This window comes from Urocitellus parryii, chromosome 2, assembly GCF_045843805.1.
Source record: "Urocitellus parryii isolate mUroPar1 chromosome 2, mUroPar1.hap1, whole genome shotgun sequence".
NCBI classification, from domain to species: Eukaryota; Metazoa; Chordata; class Mammalia; order Rodentia; family Sciuridae; genus Urocitellus; species Urocitellus parryii.
In genome coordinates this window covers 200,873,209-200,888,439 of record NC_135532.1, presented here as the reverse complement: position 1 = coordinate 200,888,439, position 15,231 = coordinate 200,873,209, and the positions used below count along the sequence as shown (strand labels likewise).

At 32.5% G+C, this 15,231-nt stretch overlaps 1 protein-coding gene across 2 annotated transcripts in view; it reads right to left on the bottom strand.

Annotated features, from left to right (window-relative positions):
- Usp25 (ubiquitin specific peptidase 25) overlaps positions 1–15,231 on the bottom strand; it is a 137,862-nt gene that overhangs the window by 98,742 nt on the left and 23,889 nt on the right. For both annotated transcript variants that reach the window (XM_026411960.2, XM_026411967.2), the window contains exons 2-3: positions 12,444–12,521; positions 9,309–9,453 (exon numbers count right to left, since the gene is read on the bottom strand). In XM_026411960.2, coding sequence (XP_026267745.1) covers positions 9,309–9,453; positions 12,444–12,521 — 223 coding nt within the window. The remainder of the gene's footprint in view (positions 1–9,308; positions 9,454–12,443; positions 12,522–15,231) is intronic.

Sequence of the window (15,231 nt, the reverse complement as noted above, 5' to 3'; positions counted from 1 at the left end):
GTCTTTCTCAAAATTAAAAGTCATACAAAATTAAAAGTAATTCTTATCATGAAGATTTCATACCTAATATACCCTTTTAAACCAAGGTCTTCACCAACTTAATTCTATTTATTTTATAGGAAGAACTTATATAAAAAGAACACAAATACATTTTTAACTTATACTTGGTAACTTAATGTTCTCATCTATAAAACAAACCTAAAGCAGTAGGAGCAGAAATATCTTCCACTACAGAAGAATCTCAGAATTTATTATGAAGTTTCTCATTAAACACTAGTAGGCAGAAAGACTGCTGAGAACGTATTCTTTGAGGATGATTTCCTCATCAACAAAAATTGAAATCAGCACAAACACGTCTATTTTCTCTGAAGTTAACCAAATTACATACATATTAATTCTGTGGATATTACCATCTAGGAATCATCTATTCAATTATAACAACTAAGTCCTCAAAAACTTGTTTCAGGTATTAATTAACCATAAATAGGTGTAGGGGTGTGTGTGTGTGTGTGTGTGTGTGTGTGTGTACACGCACATGTGTGCACACGCTTTAAAGTTGGAAACAATGTGCCAAACCGTCAACAGTGGTTAACTCTATTGAAAAGAGTCACTGGAGAAGAATGTGCAAGGAGCTTTCAATTTTGTGTTTTAAGCACATCTGAGCCACATGAATTATTTAATAAATATGCAGCTCTTTTGATTTAAAATGAGATTTTCATTTCTCCAAAACAAATATATAAGTGAATGAATATTCACCTTCTAACAAGTGAAAGCCTTGATGCTACATGTATTAATTCTTTTTCCAAAGAATAAAAGCTACAATTATTATCACTTTCAGTAGAAGCACTTTTAATCCATTTCCCCCAAATGCACTGGTCAATTAGAATAAGCAAATCATAAATACTCCCATTATCATTTAAACAATGATAGAAATAAATATGAAAGGAATAAAGAATGAAGTGTATCATATTTGTGTGGTTGTGATTATGCTTATCTGTGTTTTGCATTCATTTTGCATGTTTGTATTTTAAACATTTTTAAAATTTATTTTCTTGATACTTACATAGAATTTTACAAGAGACAAAAGGGAAAGCTTGGAAGAAGTTACCTTCATTTTACCATCTGGCAATAGTAATGTGTATGTGTGCAAGTGTGTCTATGTATTTTCTACATTTAATGAGGAAAAAAAATAATATATACTGATGGTTCCAAAAGTGTACTTCTATTATTACCCAGTTTTTTTTTTCCAAACAGCATTTTACAAGAATATTTAAAATAGAAGAAGAAATAGCTGGCCATTAGAAGCTGGTGTTTTTTTCCAAATGTCCTTAAAGAATAAAACCTCATGAAAATAAAGGGCTTCCTAAAACTCAATCAAGTAAAATGTAGAATACAACAAAGTAATTGAAATGATGTAACACTTTACCTATGCCAAATAGGCCAAAGGTTTCATGAATCTGGCTTCAAGATCCATATTCACCCAGACCAGAGCTAAAAATGGAAGCAGATATCCAGTCTAGCTTAAATACTGATGAAGCAGGGAAGAGTTACGAAATGCATTATGAAAAAGAGAGCTACTATGTTGGTTATTAAAATGCCTAGAATATGGGTAAGTAAAGAGAAAATCATGTACAGGAAATTCAAAGAGAAGTAGAAATACCAGTTTTAGGGATATGATCAATTAGTACTCAGACTCCATTCTCAACCTTCTAGTGAACTTTCTTTTTTATTTTATTTTTTGGGGGAGGTAGAGAGTAGAGGGATGGTGTTGCACTTAAGTTGCATAGGACCTCACTAAGTTGCTGAGACTGAGGCTGGCTTTGAACTTACCACCCTGAACTTGCCTTAGCCACTGAGTCACTGAGATTACAGGTGGGTACCACAGCACCCAGCTAGTTTAGAATATTTTCTTTAACAACAAAAAATGAATAAATTAAAAAAGTATACCTTCCCTATTCACCTGCAACTAAGATTTGGGAAAAGATTTAGGTTACATTAATTGGATGCACTAGCACGAGATCTGAAAGGCAGAAGCAAAGGTACAGCCATTATTTTGCAGCTTCAGGCTGTTTTCTTCAACATTATTTGACAGTTGTAGGCTTTTCCACAGTAACATTCCTATATCCAATTTACAGCTTCAACAATGTCAAGTGAGTAGAAGTGGCAACCAGACTTGGCATTCCTCAGTGGTAGTTACCTAATCCTGGCTTTATGTTTCCTAGGCTACAGCTGCAGAAGTTAGTTATTTACTTGAACAAGCAGTCCTAGTGGCTGTCTTCCTAACTGTGACACAAGGAACAGCTTCTCTAGCTGGTCAATCCTACATGGAGCTGGAAGTCATTTCAGAAAACTGAGATACAAATCCCTCTCTCCAGTTCTTCCAGTGATTTGTTAGTAATGTAATCCCCTGCATTAAATTCCTGCTTTGAAAGTACCTACAATTTTTAATGCTTCATGACTGACAAACCAAATGACAGCAGAAACTCATTTAGAAATAGCAAAAACCTATACTAATAGCTTTTCATGACTTGCCAATTACAATCCAAGCAACACAGAAGGAAAAACAAGACTAGATTCTTTAACCAATTTCATAAATGTGATAGTTGAAACTCTGAGAAATGAAGTACTTTATAATGACAGAGAATGATGCATAGGCTTCCAATTTATATCTTCTAACTTTTAAACCCAATAGTCTTTCTACCTTACTAGCAGTTCTCCAAGTGTGGTCCATTGATCCTTGGTGTCCCAGGGTCCCCGTGACACTTTAAGGAAGGAATGGGGAGTTCCTTAAGTAAACAGAATACTAAAAATAATACTAAAATGTTATTTGGCTTTTCTAATGTGGCTATATTTGTACTGATAATGCTGAACAATAGTGGGTAAAACTACTTCACCTTAGCATAAATCAAGGAAGCAGCACCGGGTTATGGGAGTATGTGGAAATAACTTTGTATTACTCAGAAATGAGCACACTTACTGTTTAAAAATAAATACACAAATGTCAGTTTCTCTTAAGAATTACAACCTTAATAAAAAGACAAAAGGAATTTTCCTAAACCTCTAACTTTGATTTATGTGGTTTTTTTTAATTCCACACGAACAAATATTAAAGATGCATAAAGTACTTTGGGCTGGTATATGCAAAGTATGTATGCTGTTGCTATAGGAAAATGGAGCATACAAAAACGAGTACAATTGCAAACTGAACAGTTGTTTTGAGAGAGACAGATATTTAAAAGGGGGGCTGGAGCTGGAGCTCAGTGGTAGAGCACTTGCCTAGCATGTGTGAGGCACTGGGTTAGATCCTCAGGACCACATAAAAATAATAATAATAATAATAATAATAATAATAATAATAATAATAATAAATGAAGATATTGTGTCCATCTACAACTAAAATTTTTAAAAATTGAGATATTAAAAAAATAGACCATCAGAAGAATAGGAATATCTTTCAGAAAAATGCAGGAATGTTCAAGAGATGGGAAATGAAAATACTGCCATCATTAACCTCATTCATTCAGCTTCAATCAGATTGCATTCTCACTATTCATTTCATAGGTCAAACATACTCCTGCCTCAGGCCCTGACCTGCGATGAACTTTTCTCAGATAGCCATGAGGTTTTCCCTTCCTCACATCACTTAGGTATCTGTACCAATGTGACCTTATCCAAGAGGCATTCCCTAACCACAAGACCTAAAATAGTACATCTTATGCTCAACCCATAACCACACCCCTCTAATATCTCTTTGCCCAGCTCTGTTGTTCTTTGTGAACGTTCTACTACCAGATATTTCTTGTTTAATATTGTTCTCCTATGTAAACACATTTTTAATTGCCTATCAAAATATCTATAATATGTATCAGGTAACCAATAAGTATGTATTAGACAAATAAAGGTTAATAGCTAGATTATGGAACAGAAATAAAAACTAATGGGTTATCTGTACAGTGGCACTAATAAGAAGACTTGAGAATATAACCTCTAGTCATACAAATATTTTTAAGAGAGGATAAATAAGGTATTGTTTTAAATAATACAAGAATAAAGATATAAACAATATGAAATTTGTTTCTCACTCACTGTTGCCTCCCTACCATAACTGATCAGCTTCTTTAAGATATTCCTACTTTTTTACTCTTCTCACTGCTAAATTCAGATTCTCTAAAACAGTATTGCCTAAAAGAACTTTCTGTGATGTTGGAATGTACTATTTTACATGTACTGCTACTAGTATTGAAAATTTAATACTAGTGTGAGGAACAAAATTTCAATATTATTTAATTTTAATAGCCACATGTGACTAGTGACAACTAAACTGAATAGCTCTACTGTAGAAAAATTTAGTTGTTTTCAATGATAGCTGCTAAAATTAAAATAGCAGCATCATAAGACAAGTAAGGAAAGAAAGCGAAATGAGCTCCAAGAGAACCATTCCAGAATTGTGTCATTATTATTATTACTATGATTTTCAACTTGGAGTGAAAAAAAAAATGGAAGTAAATATTCCATGTTCGTCAACAACAAGTACAAAGGCCCATGATTCTCTTTCTATCCTAAAACTAAAGAAAGATAAAGTGGGCAAATCAGTTCAAGACCAGACTGGGAAAACTGAGTAAGACCCAGTCTCAAAAACAGAAAGATGGAAAATTTAGAAAGTTTTACAAGTCATTCTACAGTTCACATCTAATAGAATGTACTTAATCAGTTTCAAGCACCTAATCACATCTAATAAAGTAACTTTCAGGGCTGGGGTTGTAGTTCAGTGGAAGGGCCTTGCCTAGCATGTGTGAGGCACTGGGTTTAATTCTTAGCACCACATATAAATAAATAAAATAATGGTCCATCGACAGTAAAAACTATTTTTAAAATAAGTAACTTTCGTATCATTTAGCATCTTATTAAAAGATTAACCTTGACTGTTGGCAAATCATCAGAACAGTTTTATACTTCAGAAATTTCCATGAAAAGAGATAATTTTCACTGCATAATTTTTTTTCTATATGAAGTGACTTGTTTAACAAATTTGGTAAATGGAAAAAATATCAGTGTTCAATAATAAAAATCTTTAACCGCTTGATGTAAATGATTATCCTCAGTAGAGATATGAACACTAGAACTGGATCTATTTATTACTTGTGCTTTTAAATCATCATTTTTATGGCCAGCCAATGGAACCATAACCAGAATTCTAGGTTAAAGCCTCCAGGTTTCCCTCACATTGAATGTAATCTTTCAAATAAATAAAGTTCTTTAGGGTGAAAAATACAAAGAATTTAAATTTTTGAAGGGTCTACCACTTAACATTGATTCCAGTGTGTTACAAAAACACACTGTTTCTCTTTTTTAAAGTCAATTATGTGGCATTACTTTTGTGTTAAAATTACCTACCCAAATCCCTCTTATCTTTTGATCCATATTTTGATTGCTCAATTGTAGTACATCTTGTTCTGGAGGGCATATATTGTTTTTTTCCTGTTTTAAAAAAGTTCAAAAGAATTTAATGGTCATGAAATAAAGACTATTTCTATCAGATTTCAAATTGGGCAAAAGCCTTGTATGGTCATGTCTGTGACAGAGTTTGCCAGGACACAAAACCTTCACAGAATTTCTGTTCTCACTATTAATTACTCCCATAATACTCAACACCCTGTAATCAGCCTCATTTCCATTAGTACCTTACTATAAAACTCCAACATAATTTTATTCCCAATCTAAGCTGGGAGCAGGAGATACTCATTGAACAAATCTGCATTATCCAGTCTGAACAGGAGATCCAAGCAATGAAAAAGAGTTCCCCAAGATTTGTGTGAAATATGTTAATTATATTACAAATGAATTGTATCTTTTCCTAGAATCCAACACAACACAGAAATACAACACAGAATGTTACCAAAATAATATAAAGATGCTGGATGCAATACTTCTAAACTCCTCAGTATGCAATATATAAGATTTTCTTGAAATATTTCCTTTCTTTCTCTAAAATGAAAGATAATAATGAGTTTAAAAGGCGTAAGATTGTTTTACTAACAACTGAAAACGTAAAACGTAATTACTTCTTCAATATTAAATGAAAGCTGACAAATGTAAGTGCCCTTCAAATCAAGTGACAAAATTTACAAATTGCCTTTGATCTATTAAGATAGGTATAAATAAAAGTTTCTCCACAATCCCCAAATATGACTTTCAGGAAATATTGAATCAAAAACTAAAGTTTTCAAACTGGGAATGTAGCTCAGTGGTAGAGCACTTGCCTGGCATTCATGAGGCCCTGGGTTGGATCCCAAATACTGGCGGGGGGGGGGGGGGCTAAATTTTTCTAGTCACCAAAGAAACAAGTTTCATGCCTTCTAAAAGAGAGACTGATTTGTAAATAGTTTTATTCCAACAACAAGGAAGCATATTATTCAGTATACAGAATATTTATTTATTTGAAATTAACAGATGTTTTTACAGCACTGCTACCAACAGATGGCATGCTTTCAGTCACCATGATCTACTTATTCTTTAGCCTTGACTATAAGAGATTTTATACTAAAAGAAAGAAAAAACTTACTGAAATCAAAACCCTGCCACACCTAAAAGAATTAATAAGTTAAACCATGGCTAACTTTCAAATAACATGTTTCACATAAGTTTGAGAAAATGTTCAAAGAAAGGTTTTTTTTAACCAGAACAGTCCCTTGAGAACCTCTTCACACACTGATCATTCTATTACTCTACATCCCATCAGCACCTTCTGTAGATTTTTAATAGATGCCTGCATTTAAATACATATTTATTTGTAACTATATCCTATCTTCCATCCAATATGTAAATCTCACTAATACTTCTAAGAAATAAAAATGCACACACACGAAAATACATCATTAGTTCTCCACAGTAAGTACATAGCAATTTAGAACTGTATTCTGATAATGCTTAAACAATTACTAAATCAAAATATTTCCTAAAGACAGCCATACTCCTTAGAATTTTATAAAACATGGTATTATATGTTAAATGGAAAAGTATTATAATTCTGTTAGAGATCTTTTTCCAGTTTGACACTAATACTATAATACAATCACCATATTAAGGTGCTACACGCTCCCTTCCCAATAATCTCAAAACAACTTTATGAATATACTTATCCCAATTGGCATCCTGGCTAGAAAGATAACATATTTTAAAACACACACACACACACACACACACACACACACACACACAAACACACAAGCAACTTACTGAAATATGGCAATCAGCTGAGATAAAATCAGAAAATCCATTTCTCTACCTTTTATTTTCGGTGGAAAATAAAATTACTTAATGAAGATTTTTCAAGAGATACATATATCAGAGAAAAAAATTAATTATCAGAAAATGAAACACATGCCTTTTGAAGGTTGTCTTCTTTTAAAGGTGCCTATTCACTTTTTTTTTTTTTTTGTCCTCTAAAACAGTTTCACTATTTCTTATCCAAAGTTTGGAAGTGGTATTTAGTACTTGGCTTATGCAATATTTTCTCACTTTTACATAACAAGTAACATATCTTCTTTTGTTCATGAAATTCTTATACTTTGAATTTTCCCTTTAAAACATATATTCTATTTATGTCACAAATTGTACCATCTATATTAAGAGTTCACAGTTATCTTTCTAAAATCTTTTTATCCTTTCAACTAAAACACTAAGTGCTGTTTAATTTCCTGTTTGCTTTACTTTAACCAGAAGTCGTCCTTTTATTTTACTTTTTTTTTTTTTTTTTTTTTTTGCTACCCCTAAGTCCCAGAACCTAGAGAGAAATGTGGCATTATTCGGATACTAATTCCTCTTTTATTATTATCATTTCGTTTTTTCCAACTTTTTACAGCAAACTTCTCAATCATATTTTCTTTCATTGTTTTTAAAAGAGACTTTCTACAAATACTACAAAAAAATAATTCAATGAACATATATGAACACCAACAATGTTCAAGCAAATAATTTTGAAATAATAGTACTCATTAGACAGAAACATGTTCTGGATGATGCAGAAAAATTTGATATAACCTTGAGGCCAGGGAAGCAGCAGGCAGCAAGCATCTTTACTTTAACTATCTCAAGACCAGAAGAAATTAGGCTAAGGAGGAAAAAGTTAAAAGAAATTTCTGACAGAAGGAAGAGCAAGCATAGAGACAAAGAAATTAAATGGCTCTGGGTGTATGCAAAATTCAAACCATTATTATTATGACAATGTAAAATAGGAGGACAAAACAGCAAAAAAAAAAAAAAAAAATGAGGCTGGAGTTTACATGGGGCCAAGTCACAGTTTATCTCAAACTGGGACACAGCACCTGGGTCTCTCACATATGCAAAACTTTTCCCATCATCTGTTAACTGTGTGAGATAGGATAGAATGAGTGGTTTCCTAACTTTCGCTAGGTGTAGAAATAAAATCAGAAGTTCTCTTTGAATACATGTTACTAATCAAACTTCTCAAACCCATATGCTTAAAAATAAATGCTTACATTACATATATGCATGGAATATGTAATGTATATTGGACAGGAATGACATGGTATGACTCATATTTTAAAAGGTTGACTCTGTCTGTATATTAAGAACAGACTACAAGTGAGAAAAGGCAGGAGCAGGGAGTCCATCATAACTATCATATTAAATGTGGGACAAGACAGATAGAGGATAAGGATGATTCTAAGATTTGAAGCCTAAGCAACTAGAAGAATGAAGTCCTATGTAAAATCTTCCACAGATGCCTACTTATGTATGTATGTATACCTGTCTCCCCAAAATACCCCTTTCCCAAGTTTTTATTTTGTCTTTAGTTCTTTCATTTGCTTTGAAGTGAGAGGGGATTTTGTTCAAGGGCAATAAGCCTATTCCCCAAATCTTTATTTGGGGGAGGCAGGGAGAAGAGAGAAGGGAAATTCTGAATAATAAAAACCACAAGTAATCAGAAATAATATTTTATCTTCAAAAGAAATACTAAAGCTGCTATTGACACTTAAAATTTACAAAACAAATGGCTATTTCTATTTAAAATTCTAGAATTTTTCCTTTTTATGAGTATAATACCTGTAGCTGTTCTATATTTCAAAACAATGGATACTATAAGAAATGTTTACGAAACGATCTATAACGAATAAAATCTAATGTAGCTAAAAATACATATATTTCTTTCAACTACATGAAAAAAAGGTTAAATTTTTTGGTTTTGTTGTTGTTCTCCATCTCTGCTTTAGAAAAATTAATATCTTATCAAAGAAAAAGTCTCAATACATTTCTATTAAAATATTAAGGAAAAAAAGGATACTTACTTGTATCTGCTTGGCTTCCCACACTAATGTATCTATCATTGCCAGGAAGTGCTGTTTGGTAGTAAGTTGTCTCCTCCTGCTGAGGGGTCTTGGCATTCTTTGCAGTAAGGAAAGCAACTGCTAATTCCAAGTTTCCATTACTATCCTTCAAATAGCAAGATAAGAATACCCAATGTTTTAGAATAATTCTATACACTGTCAACAGATTTATGTGATTTTCTCCATAAAAACTAATACCTTTAGAGCAAGAATCACTTTGATTAGAGAGCAGTCTACACATTATCCCACAGTACAAATTCTTCACCCATCAAGTACACTATATAAATAGGAAATAACTTTTTAATAATTAAAACTACAAATATAGTGTAAAAAAATCAATTCTCTAATTTTTTAATTTGCAATTACTCTCATATCTGCTGAACAAAACTCAATCACAAATTCATACTTTTAAACAAATGAATAAATTGATTTTTTTCTGAAGCTTGTCACAAAGGAATAAAAATAATATACTACTTTTGCAAATAAGAACAAAAAAAAGATATTTGCCATAATTTGAGTATTAGAACAAATACCTAGAGGTAAACTTAAACAAAATATCAAGGGTGTATAGAAAAAAAAAACAGCAAAAGGTATAGCAGCTTGATTCACAACTCCTGAACAGAAATAACAGTGCTACCAAGAAAACAATCTTCCCAAATATATATACAAATTTTCCTTATTTTTCATGAAAAGCATAACTAGACAAAATATTATAAAATTCATTAGTCATGATGGTGCTAGAATAACTAAGAATTTTTAGAGCAAAAAAATAATAAGAGACTTGCCCAGTGGACTCTTTATATCCTCTACATGGTTAATATAACACTAGGTCTAAGAGATTAAAAGAACATAAGAAACTAAATGATACTCTCGCTGTAACAGAAGGCCAGAACATGGAAGGCATAAGAACTTCAGCATATACATGTTTGTAACAGGAAGCCAGTGGACAGCAGTAACATGGTATGACTCATATTTTAAAAGGTTGACTCTGTCTATATAGTAAGAACAGAGTACAGGTGAGAAAGGGCAGGAGCAGGGAATCCACCATAACTATCATATTAAATGTGGGACACGACAGAAGGAGGATCAGGATGATTCTAAGATTTAAAGCCTAAGCAACTAAAAGAATTAAGTCACTCAAACCCACCCAACTCCAATTCTAACCGTCAGTGAGGAAAGTAAGAGTGCAGTATGAAAAGCATCAATGCTTTAAAATGTTACCTTCATGACCACTGTAAGAGTTTTAAGTGACTCATTTAAAATAAGGGCATGAAATATTCTATTGTTAAACAAGTAAACTAATTATAAAATAAACTGTAACACTGGTGACTGATATTTATGGAGCACTTATCATGTGCCAAGAAATATGCTAAGCATTTTTCATGTACTATATCATAATTTTTTTAAAAAAAACTATATACAGTAGAAATTTCACAGGATCATTTACTTTGTACAACTAAAAATAAAATCTCAAAGTGCTGAAATCAATCAGTGACATCATGTTTCCCAAAAGTAAACAACTTGTATATTAAGAGAATCAACTTATTTTAAACACTTTACAAATTTATAACAGTAATTAAGGTTTAAGTACACTGCCTACCTCTCTTGCCCCTATCACCATAAGTGAAACAAAAGAATGAAAAAAACAAAAACAAAAACAAAACCTATGTTCACACAACTTACATCAAAAGAAATGTAGATATGACTTAATTTGATCTATAGTTTAAAAAAAAAAAAGTGATTCTCCAAATTTATCCCAGCAAAGTGACAGGCTAACAGCTTCAGGCTCTGTGGTATATTGAGAAAGGCACTTTCTGAAAATAGACATGGAATGATTTAGCCATGGTATTTATCAGAATAAAGAAAGGACTGGCAATCATCTAAATGTCATAATCATGAAAATTAAAATGTGATGTTTCAGCTTCCTCTCCAAATACTCACAATGGCTTCAATAATCCCTGAGTTGATGAACTAAACAGTACTGTTCATCATTTTCCTAATGGGGAAATAAGTTGAAGCAAAAATCCCTTAGAAAAAGAATCAGAAAGTCACATGTGGCATCATGGACCAGGTTGCTGTGGCTTCTAATCCACATTCCTCCACACACTGGCTGTGAAATCTTGGGCATGGTATTTTAACCGGTTTCCTCATCTTCAAAAGGGGAATGAAAATAGAACTTATCTTGTAGTTATTATGAGGATGAGTTAGCCCACATAAAGTACTTAAGACAACGCCTGCTGCTATTAACTTTTAATAAGTCTTAGATATTATCATTATCATTATGATGATTTCTATTATAATCATCTAAAAGATAAAATGTTTTCAGAACATGGCCCAGGATCAAGAATTGCGTAACTGATTTTATCTCATGAAGTAAGTTCCAAAGGACTGGGGAGCAATGTGTGACTACAGTAACTAAAACGCCACACTGCTGCTAGCCTTCAGCAGCAATATACAAATGAGCTTAAAACACAACTCTATTTCTAGAATATCTTTCATTCACTTGATCTTTTTCAATGTGAATTATCCATGTGATTTGACTCATCCCAGCATCTGTGTGGAGATGAGGATTTATTTAAGATATAACCAAAATGATGTATTTTATTTGTTGCACATACTACTGAGGTTTGAATTAAATATTCTTAAGAAGCAAATACAAGAAATATATATTTCTATTTCTCCTTCTTGGGAGGGAAAAAAATGTAAGTTTGACCCTCTAATAATCCTCTGTTTTTCCCTTCTCCTCCACCTCTTTCTCTAATCAGTCTCACCCTGAACCCCATTAAATTCTGAAATCATGCCTCTTGCATAAAATCATCTATTAACCTTAAAATTCACATCCCACTATTTTTCAAGAAAAGCATGTCATATAGAGAGATTTTGTCTATCACTCCAAGATATCATGGAAACATTAGATTTATGAAAGCTAACATGCTCAAAATTTGTAGCGTCTTAACTGCGACTATTAAGTTATGAGTGTAAATTTTTCCATCTCTGTTACCACCTACATGGTATAACTAAAAAACAACTTTCAAACACAGTACACAGAAGAAATGAGGGCATACCACAACTGCATGTCATGAAACAGGGCCATACCTTCAAGGCTTGCTGCAGTATCTGGGCATCGTTAATCCCAGTAATTTCCCTCAGTTGATTCAAAAATGTCTGTTGGTGCTAGAGAAAATAAAAAAGCAGAATCATTATACTATGAACTTCTTTTTGTATGAAATATACAAAAAGAAAATTTTAAGACTTTCTATTTAAATAAAAAAGCAGAAAAGAATAGAACTCAAGAGAAACTGAACTAACTTCATTCTGTTAGAAAGAATGAACCATGCAATGGACAGTCATTATTAAATTCTTATGGTTCTGGTATTGGAATTTTACATTAATCTCCAAGAAGTCTTACAGAATTAACAATTTGGGTTCCATTCTTAAACTCTTTATTTATGCCTCCAACAAGAAAAGGAGCAATCCACATGTTGGTTAAGCCTGAGATCAACACCTAGAATGTTGGAAAAGATATGCTCTTGACAGGCTATGCACTAAGTGGGTTATTAAAACAGAAGGGTCCTGAGTTCTATTAAAGGAAATAAAGATCATTTCATTCTCCAATCTGACATAAAACATCCTAACTTGAGTTGATTTGCCCCATTTGTTTCAGTTGTCTTCATATTTTATATAATCTATTATATTCTATTGGGGACAAAAATAGATCAATAGCATTCCACTATCAAACTCTTTAATGACCTTCCCTAAATAAAAACCATATTCCTCCCTTCGTACATCTTTGTATTCTTTAAACAAATTCTCTAAAACTATTTTTAAAAGCACCATGAAATAAAGCACAACACCATAATAAGGAAAATAAGACTACAATGACTTCAGATCCACAAAAACATTTCTTGAAAATGTTTTACATTTTACCTCAGTACTAATTCAGTCAAGAATCATTAATGGACACTAAACTACAGGATGAAAGTCTGATGAGGAAAAGAATATTTACTTAGTACAAACTACAAAGGGAGAAGAGTAAGGGTATAGTGGAAAACCTGATGGTCACCACCTTAGCAAAGATATCAAAGTTAATATTAACAATAACAGGACAAAATGCTAGTGTACCTCCTGACAGACACACTGTGATGGTCCTGATGAAAATGTGTAACAGGAATCTAACCTTAGACAACACCAACTGAGGATCACTATGCAAAATAATTGTTCTATTATCTTTAAAAATATCTATACCACCAAAGACAAAGAGTGAGTCTCCACATTAAAGGAGACACTACAGTCCTGGTAAAACCAAATACAACGTGGGAAGCTGACTTATCTCATACTAAATGTTACAGAGGACATTACTGGACAGTTGGGGAAATACAAACAGGACTGCTGAATAATGACACTGAATTAATATTAGATTCCTGAATTTGAGATTTAAGCAGTTTGCATTCAGATTTGTTGATGTCTGAATTGTAAAATATCCATTTCAACACATACTTCACAACTTATATACATAACATAGACATTAAGAAATCAAAAGTCTTAAAGAACTACAAAATGAAATGAGAGATTTCATCAATTAACCCTTAATTTAAAAGGTTTCAATTAAATCTTTAAGTGAAATATTTATATATACAAAAATCCTATTGTCAGTTAGAAACTATATGTACCAGAATGTCATCAAAATGGAAGCTTCAATAATCTGGAGATTTTTGTCTTTCTAACATCAGAAGACAAGCAGTGAGCAGTCCAGAAACTGATAAGGACACCCAACATGATCAAGCATTCAAGCTCATCAGTCTTCCCACTCCAGTATCCTTCTGTGTGACATTCATCAGTACGTCTGTCACTATGTGGTCCTCCTTCAGCACCCTACATAAGTTCTAGGTAGGATGCACAGAAGGACAAGGAACAAAAGGTGTTTACCAAATGAACCTGCCTTCTTTAACAGCCCTTGCATAAACAATTTCACTTAAGGCCTTGCTACCTGAGCAGAACAAAGTTTCATGGCACGCACAGCTGCAGAGGAGGTTGGGAAATGAATTTTCAACTAGGCAAAAAAACTGCCTTGAAAATGAAATCAGGGCTCAGTTAACTTAAAAAGACAGGGAAAAAAAATGTATACTGGAAAGGCATTAGCAGTGTCTACCATGCCTTCAAAGAAATTCACTTCCATAAAAATCTTATTAGAGTTAAAATAACCAAGATTATTAAATAATACATAATGAAACACACAAGCAAAATCATATAAAATGCCAAAAAGTATCATAACAGTGGAATAGAAAAATCAAATTTGTGCTGGGATATAGCCCGGTTGGTTGATTGACTAGTATGCCAAGGCCTTAGTTTCGATCCCTAGCACCAACAATTTTAAAAAAAGAAAAGAAAATTAACAGAGTTGAAAGATGAGAAAAATAAAATTCCATATAAATCTATCAACTTCTCTACTTTCATCTAAATAACAATGGGATCATGAACGTATCAGGCAATATCCAACGTTACAAATTAAAGACATATAAAAATATTCCAGAAATTCTTTTTATCTAATTCAGTGTCTTAGTTCAGTGAACATAACATATTTAAGGAATTGTACAAGCCTGCTTGCAATCTTACCACTACCAGCAATTTGAACCACATTTTTTAAGCAATGTATTATTTTCATTAACTTCGAATTATTCAATCATAGATCTGGGAAAGATTACTGAATATCTCAAGGAAATGATTCATTTGTACAAATGTTGATGGCTATTATTTATAAGGCTGGAAAAATAGAAACGACATAAAAGTTCTTCCACTAAGGAACCAAGTTTTAAAATCTGAATCTGTATAACTGATAAGCTTTATAATAATATGAATTCCAAGAACCCCTCCAAAATTTTTGATT